The sequence below is a fragment of the Cariama cristata genome, unplaced genomic scaffold (genome assembly GCF_000690535.1).
Source record: "Cariama cristata isolate BGI_N322 unplaced genomic scaffold, ASM69053v1 Scaffold30665, whole genome shotgun sequence".
NCBI classification, from domain to species: Eukaryota; Metazoa; Chordata; class Aves; order Cariamiformes; family Cariamidae; genus Cariama; species Cariama cristata.
In genome coordinates this window covers 1054-10748 of record NW_009617388.1, presented here as the reverse complement: position 1 = coordinate 10748, position 9695 = coordinate 1054, and the positions used below count along the sequence as shown (strand labels likewise).

General features: G+C 36.0%; 1 protein-coding gene across 1 annotated transcript; it reads left to right on the top strand.

The window, feature by feature from the left end:
- Positions 1 to 455: 455 nt before the first annotated feature.
- On the top strand, positions 456 to 4955 carry FAM204A (family with sequence similarity 204, member A; the record flags this gene model as incomplete). Its single annotated transcript, XM_009700521.1, has 5 exons — positions 456 to 707; positions 1701 to 1791; positions 2383 to 2416; positions 3006 to 3108; positions 4866 to 4955. Coding segments are annotated over exons 1-5 (570 nt in total), but the record flags the coding sequence as incomplete, so codon positions are not given.
- Positions 4956 to 9695: the final 4740 nt, after the last annotated feature.

Below are 9695 nucleotides of genomic sequence, written 5' to 3'. Positions count from 1 at the left end.
CGTACCCGGCCTTGCCCTCAGGCGAGGGGCGGCGTTTGTGCTGTCCTGGGAAGCGATCGTGGGGAAGGGTTGGACGTGCTGCCCGCGGAGAGGGGCAGGAGGCGTTTGCTGCGATATCGCCCTTAAACTGAAAGCGGCTATAAACAAAGTGACGAAACTTTAAAGAACAAGGAGATGGAAAAAAAAAGGAGCTAATAGTTTCAACCTGTGTACTTAAATCCTTTACTTCTCTCTGAAATAGTAAGTATTAGAAACTTTATAATGTGCTTATCTAAAACGTCAAATGATAGTTACTTTTCTCAAGAGAAACTAAAATACTTATGATGATGTGTTTTGTTATTTCTGTTTCTGTCTTCTGCAGGCTAATTATGTTTTTTTCTCAGAACGGGTAAGCTCGCATAACTCTGGTGTCTTTGCAGTGACTTGAAGTGGCTTGGACTTGTTTAAACGGGAAGATGTGGAGCGGACTGTTACCTCCAGGGCTGAATGAAAGTGATGTTGACTTAAGTTCTGATGATGGAGACGAATCGCATGGTTCCTTTTCAAAGGAAGATGCAAAACAAGATATTGAAAGAGTTCAGCTTTCTGAATTCCAGGAGAATGGACCTGAGAGTAATGCCATCAGTGAACCCATTGTAGTAGCAGTGACAGATGGAGAAAATGAATCTCGAACATGCCCTTCTGGAGTTTCTTTAAATATGTGGAATGTGGGTATCGTTACAGGTCTCCAAATGTCCAGAGTATAAATGCAACATACTCAGTCGAATGGCTAATCTTTGAATATTCAACATTGGGTCATTTTAATTTAATATACAAATCTGAAATGAGATTAAAAAATGATCAAAGTGCAGTCATCGTAGTATACTTTAGATTGTTTCAAGCAGAGTGAATAGGAATTAGATAGAAAGTGAATGTAAGTTGTTTTGGTGGTTTTTTTTCTCTTAGTGCAGTGGTGATTGAAAGCACAGTAGGGAGATACTTGAATAACTATACAGTTGCATAAAGACTTGTGGTTTTGGTAGTGTATGGGCTCTGAGCTTCTTGTAACTGCTTTCTGTGTTTACAGCTAAGTATATCAGCCACTGTACTGGTAATGCCTATCTGCAAAGCAGAAGGGTACCCTTCTGCTTTCTGTAAGGGTTAGTTGCAGGCATTCAGACTCATAGCTGCTTATAACCTCTTGATTTTCCTGTTGCATGTGAAAACTGAAAAAAAATAAATGTAAACAAAGCAATTGCGTTTTAGGTTTTTGAGTCAAAATAAGAATTGGCAAAAACTAGTTACTGTCCTCCATTCATTGATCCGTGTAGGTAGCCTGCTGTGCAAGGACTGTGCTGTCAGTAGTACATGGATTACAAACTACCAGATAGGCAGTACCAGTACATTGAACAGCTCAGGAGTGCACAACCAGCATAACTGTATTTAGTGTCACATCCCATGAGAGAATGGCCAGGTTTGAATAGTCTTGGGATTTAGGGAGGGCAGAAAGTCAGAGACGTGATAAAAGATTAGACCCGATTCCAGTCTAACAGCATCAGAGTTAGATGTTCTCAATTCATAAATTTTAATGTAATAGATATAACAAAGTACTGTGGATAAATAAGATATTGGGACACTGTTTCTTAGCACTTCATGTAACTTTTTTAAAAAGGGGAAAAAAAAATGAAAAAATACTGATTTACCTTTTCTTAATCTTGTAGAAATTTGTGGAGCTTCAGAAGAAAAACCGTGAAATGAAAGCCCAAGCAAAACAGGCAAACAAAGGCCGAAAAAGAAAGCGCCACAGAAAAGGTGTTTTGTGTAATTACAGAATTTATTTTCTCAAAATGAAATTGCTATCAAATACGTTGGAAGTGGAATTTGCTGGTTTGTGAGAGCTTTTTTTTTTTTGTTGGTTTTGTTTGGGGGGGTGTGTTTTTTGTGTTGTTGGGTTTTTTTGGTGTTTTTTTTTTTCCAAGAATTGAATGCCTGAGTAGATGTATGCTAGCTATTATCTAGCATTTTATTTTCCCAGCTGTATACAGCCCTTGTAGGACTGGGTTGGAAATTGCTACTTAAAGTTCAAGTAATATATTTGTCCTCTCTTTAAAAAGGAGTTAGAACTTACTCAGTTAATACTGATTTATAATGGCTAACTGTATTTCAGTAATTCTATAAAGATACTCTTGTGTATTCTGGTTAAAACTTCTTCACAGATATTGTTGGAGTTTCTTTGTATGAAAAGTCTTACAGCTGAGTGGTTTAAATCCACGTGATCATTGGGTAAAAATCCTAGTATGTCAGTCTTTCAGAGGAAATGTGACCAATTAGAGTTCTGTTAACTTCATTGGACGCTGTAGGGTATTACTGTGTAATCTTGGCTTTTTTTTTCTCCTCCCCTAGAAAAACAGAAAAAGAACGATGAAGTGACTAAGAGGTATAACCAGATCAATGTGATTATCTGAGGTCTGTTTTAAATGTTGGGCAAAACTTGTAAAAAGCTTGACCACGTGCATGGCCAAAGCCTAGCTTTGAACATCATGTAAAGTATCTTCTGAACATACTCAGTGTCTCTGTTGGGCAGGCTGAGTTTGATACCAGTGGTTGCTTGATGGAGTTCATTGCTTGATTTTAAAAATCAACACAAATGTATTACTTAATGTAACTTAAAATGGATTTAATGTTATTCCTAATGAAGTTTTGCATGTAATGGCATACAAGCTCCTGTTCAGCTACTTCTCCCGCTCTTCTTTTTCCTGCTTGGCAGTATTAGGTTAATGGTTGGACTTAGTGATCTTAAAGGTCTTTCCCAACCTAAATGATCCTATGATTTGATAAGCTTGCTTTCAAAATTGTAGAATTGCACTTACAGAGGGGATAGAATAATGAATTTCACTTTCATTAAAAATTGAATGGGAGAAAAGAGCATATCTGCCAAATGGAAGAATTTCTTTTAGTGTTGAAAAGAATTGTGCAAGTTGTGGAAAAGGAACTGGTTATATTAATGACTTTTTGTTTGTTTTTAGTAGTCAACAGTTGGCACATGAAGACAAATGGAAAGAACTTACACAATACTTTGGAATCAATGATAGATTTGAATCACCTGTGGATAGCAGGGCTCCACAAAAGGTGACTGTTGATACAAAAGCAATGTCAGCCTGTACTTGGCGATTAAAAGAACTCAGCCTTAACTGAGATAGGAATAAAACAGAAACTATTTGGAAGTGAGTAGATGATCAGGTCACTCTGAGAAAGGATAATTTTGTGCACACTTTTAATGAATTTCCTTTTAGATATCACACGAATCGCACTTGGATTGAAAGGTTGCTGTGCTTTCTTTTGAGACAGTATCTATGCTTGTTTCTTGTCTGGTTTTGTTTTCTGTTATCATGAGAGACAGAACACTTCGTATACATTGTTTGACTTTTTTTAAGTTGTGTTTTAACTTCAAAATGTGTCACATAAATCCTTTAGTTGACACCAGTGGCTATAGGAATTAAGAGGGCCAAACCTACCATACAGTTTTATTGGCTTTATGACACATTCTGTTCACAAATATTGTGTAGCTAGTCGTATTTGAAATAAGTGGTACAACAGGATGGACAAGTTCAGAAACTCATTATATTGTGAGTTCCTCGTAGTGCTGTTTGTTCTGTAGTTTTTCTAGTAAAGGTCTGTATAAGTCCTACGACATCAAATGTTCAGTTAGCCTCATTTATGATAAATTTTGTATTTTTCATTTGCCTAAACTAAGTTTCTGCATGCAAGTCATGAGATGTTGTTCGCTTCTGTCTGAGTTCTTACTTTTGGTGGGTATTTAGTTGCCATTAAACTGCTCAAGATAGATCTGGAATGAGGCCCAAAGAATCAAAATGCAGATACTTTCCACATAGGTTCAGAGATTTTATCCCTAGTGGAATATATGTCTCAATTTCAGAACATCTAACAAAACTGGCAATCACTGCAACTTCCAATTGTGCACTTTTTTATGTTTTTTTTTTTTTTTAACTTCCACCTGAAGAATTCAAATATAGTATTTGCGGATCACTGTTTCTCAAGAATTCTGTTTGCTTTTTTCTTGTAAAAAAACTGTATGTTATGAAACTGTCAAATGTGTTTTCTTTAGCATCACTAATATTTAAAACCAGTGAGGCTGTAAATTGTCTTTTATTATGAGAGAGTTTTTTGTGAAATTCCGAAGTTGGTGCCTACTGCTGTGCTACCCTTCTGTATTCCTTCAGAAGTTTCCAACTATAATTTCCAGTAAATATTTACTTTTTGTTGTTACATTATTTGTAAATGTTGTTAAACAAGTTATGTTATGTTGATCATAAAGGTTATTTTCTTATTTTCAGAGGTTGAGTTCTGAAGCTTTTTCATTGTTTTCCATAGGACTGCTAGAATTTTTAATTTATTAGCACAATGGAGTGGCACCATGCCAGAACTCAATTTTTGGCTAAAGATAAGATCTTAGAACTGTAAGGATACAGTGGTAATTGCCATTCTTCACGTTACCTGACACATATATTTCACATTTTGTTTAGAAAGCTCCAGGGATGGAAGAGATAAAGTAGATCTTCAGATGAAATTTTATTGTGACAGGCATAAACTAGTCCGTGTAATTTTTTTAACCTACAGTATTATCCTGCACATAAGGTGGAACTAATGCAATGATTTGTGCCTAGGCAGCCTTTCAGTGAATTCTTAATTATACTGTCCATTACAATACATAGACAAAGTGATTTGTGTTATTTAGAAATTACAGGTTTACGCAGTGTCTTAAAATAAAGAATTTTGTGAAAGAAATATTTTTAGAAAGGAGGTGTTCCCTTTAAATGTGTTTGTTTCATTTTTGTCTTAAAAGATTTTTGCTTTTCTCTTTCTAGTCTGGCCTTGAACTTAGCATAGAGAAGTCTGTGGCTGAAGGTGACATTGATAAGGCTGAGGAGCTGAGTGATAGATTAGCCATTCGTGAGGTAAGTGGGCTATTAACAAAAGCTCTGAGGGAACGCTTGATTTTGTACATCTGTACAAAAAGTGTCATAACTAAAATAGCACTGAAGATTGTTTGGGGCATCTTTCCTGTTTCCTAAGCAGATTTCTGTCAGCGATGGAAGGATTTTGCTGCTGATCTAATAATACTTGGACAGCTGTAGCTGCGTATAACAATTGAAAATACAACCATGAACAATCCCAAGTAATGTTGCTTTAAAGCCTTCATGCCATCTCCCTGAGTCAGAGGAGTCAGTAACTAGTCATCTATATTAAGCTTTTGATTTTTCTGCATGTCGCAAGCCAAGAAGACAGGAGTAGGATGTTCCCTTTCTGTCGGTTCCCTGTGTCTCAGGTTTTTCTTTGCCTTCCTTCCCCAATAAGCTTGGGAAGCCTGAAGAAAGGTAGAGATTTAGCAAGCTTTGGGCAAGGCGTGCCCAAATAAGGACAGATACACCCAAATTAGTGCGCCAGTGCTTTTTTTCCCTGTGTATCATGTGATCAGGAGTTGATGGCTGGAAGAATTCTGAAAAAGAATGGGAGTAGCTGGATGTCAAACATATTGCTGTAGCCTTAGAGTGATGTGTATAGAATGAATGGATATTTTTTTCCTCCTTGTCATAATTTTTTAGCATATAAATTCATAGTAAAAAAAATAATCCAGGTGAGAGAAACTCCATTTTTTCAAGATGTTGTCTTGGTAGTTGGTGAGTAATTTTATGAAGGCTATACTGCTCTTTGCTACAAAAATTGGACCCTTTAAATTTGTACGTAGTGCTGAGTGAATACTTACACTGGTGAGGAATCTATCAGATACCTCTGGTGATTGCAATTTCATATATAAGAAATAGTTCAATTGGTGAATGTATGGTAAGTGATGGCAGCTGAAGTACGTAATTGAAATCCGTGAAGGCTGTTGTGCCCACTGCTGTTTGTGTGTGGGGGGAGAAAATGCAAAGGAAGAAAATTAGGATAAAAATATAGTTGGAATAGTTTGGAAGCCAGGTAAGAAAAAATGACTAAATAAGTACTATTTGAGGTGAGTGGAGAAGCTATCATTTTTAAATCATCTGATTTATATAACTTAGAAATATTCTAGATTTATATTAAAAACTAATTATATTATTTTTACTTTCACTCCTCTATCTTGCATACTCTTCCATCTTCACAGAGGTAATGGGAATTTTCTGTCCACTGTATATGCTAACAAAATTCAAAGGCATTGGAAAAGGATTTAGAAAGGAAAGACAAAATCTGAATACTTCTCATTCTCATACAAATATTTAAAATGTTTCCTAAGTACAGGATTTCAAGCTAAGCTTTAATGTAAAATTGCAGATTTAAATCTCTTTAATGGAATATAATAAAATATTGTGATTGCTTTAAAAACAGATAGCTTTTGAAATGGAAAATACAGCTCTTGAGGTTCTCTAAGGTTAGGTAAAACTACCTGTTCTTCAGTGCATGTTCTTACACAATCCTTAAACTCCTGCATTTAGCTACTCAGGGCAGTTTCTAACGACTAGACTCTTATCTGCCTCTTCACCAGTGATCACAAAACTTCAGTCTACAAAGATAATAGCTATTGGCAGTGAGAGGATTGTGTCCTAATGTTCCCTCTAAGTCTGACCGGCTTCTCACTGTGATACTGTTATATTACCTTTCATGTGTACAACATGAAAAACACTTGCTGTTCTCCTTCACAAATGTCATTATCCCATTTACTCTAAAGTGGTTAGAGTATCATAATCAATAAAACATACTGAGGTTCTAGTGCAAATTGTTTGACTATAAAAACAAATTAATGTAAGAAGTTTTAAGGTTTTGTAATATTTATGATAAACTGTTATCTGATTTCGGTAGCCATGGGATTGTACAACATCTAGCATATCCCAGGTGCTACAGCAATGTATTATTATTTGTGGAACATTAGCTCCAAATTGTTGACTTTCAAATATTAGCATGTTGTAATTCTGAAAACAAAATGCTTGAAACATTATTAGTATTCACAGCCTTGACTTGGTTTTGGTTAAGTGGGTTTATCTGAATAAATAGTATGTTGAAAGAAGGAAAACTCAAATGGCTCTGGCTTGATCTCATAAGGAGTTCTGTCGTGGCAGAATCCATGTGAATTCACTGGGGTTCTCTTCTGTTTTAAAGGTCTGCTACATTATCCACTGCAAGATTCATTTTTCTTTGATTTTTTTAAGAAGCTTTTTTTGGTTTGTTTTAAATGGATCTTTTAAAATACTCTTAATTCTAGGGAAATCATTCTAACAGTGACTAGTTCTAACTCAGTGAAGAGCTATAGAAAAGGATTTGATTATGGAAGAGGTTGATTCAAAAAATCACTGTTTTGTATACAAGTACAATTAATAAAATATTGCTTGCATATTGTGTAGTATTGATTCAATCACTACATTGCAATTTAAAGAAATGTCCCTTTTAGAACTCATTATACATAATACTTCTCAGAAGTGAGCTAATTTTTAAAGTATGTGGCTATTTGTATCCCTCTAACTTCCAAGTGAAACACAACACTGGGCAAGTCAGGCTTGGAACTACACTATGTATTGAAGTACACCACTTCTGAAGTCTAGAGAAGTAAGTGGGTGAATTATTGTTCTTTTATCTCAACTTCATCTTTTTATGTATAGTTTTCATTTTTCTTGAGCAGTGTTGCAGGGTTGGGGGCAGGAAGCATATGAGAAACAGCTGCCTTCTGTTTGGGGTACAGCCCCTCCTGCAGCCGTGTGAAAAATGTTCAGTGGGTAGGTGTTCTTTTTGAAATCAGGTGTATGGGGTTTTAATCGGCACCATTTTCTTTTGCAAGAAGCAGTGACTGCAACCTGCTGATAAAGCTTTTGCTTTGAGGCACAGATCCCAGAGTTCTTAAAGCCGTTTCCTGCCTTAATAAGTGAAACTAATTTTTGATGTATAACATTTATAAGCCTGTGAAACTGATAGGGCAGCTTCAGTATTTAGAAAAATGAAGCCAAAAATAAACAGATGATGAGAACAGGCAGTAAAAACATGTCTTAAAAAGCAAAGGAATGCCAAAATGATGCTGTCAATATGCTATCATTATGACACAGTGAGAAAAGGTTTTTTGAAAATCAGATTCCTTTAAAATCAGTGATGATTTAGGCAATATGCATAATCTAGCAGCTGTGAGTGGATCACTGAAATTTACATCCTAAAAACCTGAGTGATACTGCTTGGAGGTTTTGCATCTTTTGGTTTCCGTGCGGTACTTGTTGCAGGTCCTTTAAGGAAAGTGTTATTGTACTGCTGTAAATGAGGCTTTGGGCAATATATTATTTGTTGGTTTCTTCTGCTCTGAATATGCACAAATACTGATTTTAAAACAAAACTTCTTAATCTAGTAGCGTTCAAGGTTTTAGACCTAGAGTTAGAACTTGGACATCTTATACATGAGGCTCTGTGTTTACTAGTGACTGCATGCGCGGATTCATCTGTAGCTTTTTGAGACTAGCTAAAAATGTGTAACCCCTTTTTTGTTGACAGTTGCATTTCTATTAAAAATACTTTTTTGATGATGATATTCAGTCTAATCTTTTGGCAAACCTCACTACAAAGTATTACCCTGTGTCTCCTGTTGTCATCCTAGCTTGTGGACTAGGAAAGCAAGAAAACTGCAGTGTTCGTTTGAGAGTTATCAGGGTAGCAGATGTCTAACTGTAGCATCCTTGGCCATCCCCACAGCATGTTTTCTTGTGGGGTGTTCTGCTTCACTAAGAGTTCTAGTGATCTTGAAATTCTTGATGGCATTATTTTATATATGAGTGAAATTCTTCCTGAAAGAAGACTGGCATGTCTGCATTATGTTGTACAGAATAATTTAGGCCATCAGTAACTCTGCTTCTTTAGCAACAATGCTTCTAGAACCTGACCTAGCTTGAGCATCTCAGTGCTGTGATGCAGTTACAGTATGTAGGATCAGCACTCCTTTGATAAGTGTGTTGAGCATCGACATCATGCAGGTGGGTCATACTGCTTAATCTTAATTCACTATGGACTTTTAAACACACTATTAGACTGAATTATTTCTTTAATACCTACAACATAGTACTATTAGTATTAAATAACTAGCAATTCATTGCAGTGTGCATGGTATAATATGCACAGTTAAAGTTTATTGTTGTAATCCAGTTGCTGTCTTTGTTATAACGTTCCAGGGCTTTCAGCATTGGCAGAGAGTCCTTCATGTTTTAAACTTCTCCTTTTCAAATGTAGAATGGCATACCTAAAGCTATTGTTCAAGCACTGTGTTTAACGAGGACTTGTTTAACTTGAGAGATGCCAATAGGAGTGTTAACATTAATTTAGGAGTTACCCAAAAAATTCTGAACCTTTTAGAATGAAAGTTGTTGAGAGAATGGATTTGATGTGGACGCTTAGCTGGACTGAGTTAAAATGGTTTCTTAGTGATGCTCTAGGGGAGGGTAGTTGAGCTTTAATGGTAGCAGGTACTTGGGTGTGTAGCTGGGAACAAACCCTGGGAATTATGTCAGCTTTTCTAATGCTTTTGAAAAACCTTTTTGGAATAATATCTTGAAATGTACTTCAATTGTTCCTACTGTGTGTGTGGGAATCTGCATAGATTTTTTTGAAGAATAAATGTTGATAAATTAGAACACTGAGACTGCATAGTTGGAGGTTGTTTACCCTTTTGAGTCAGGATGGTATGTGGAGATATCTAG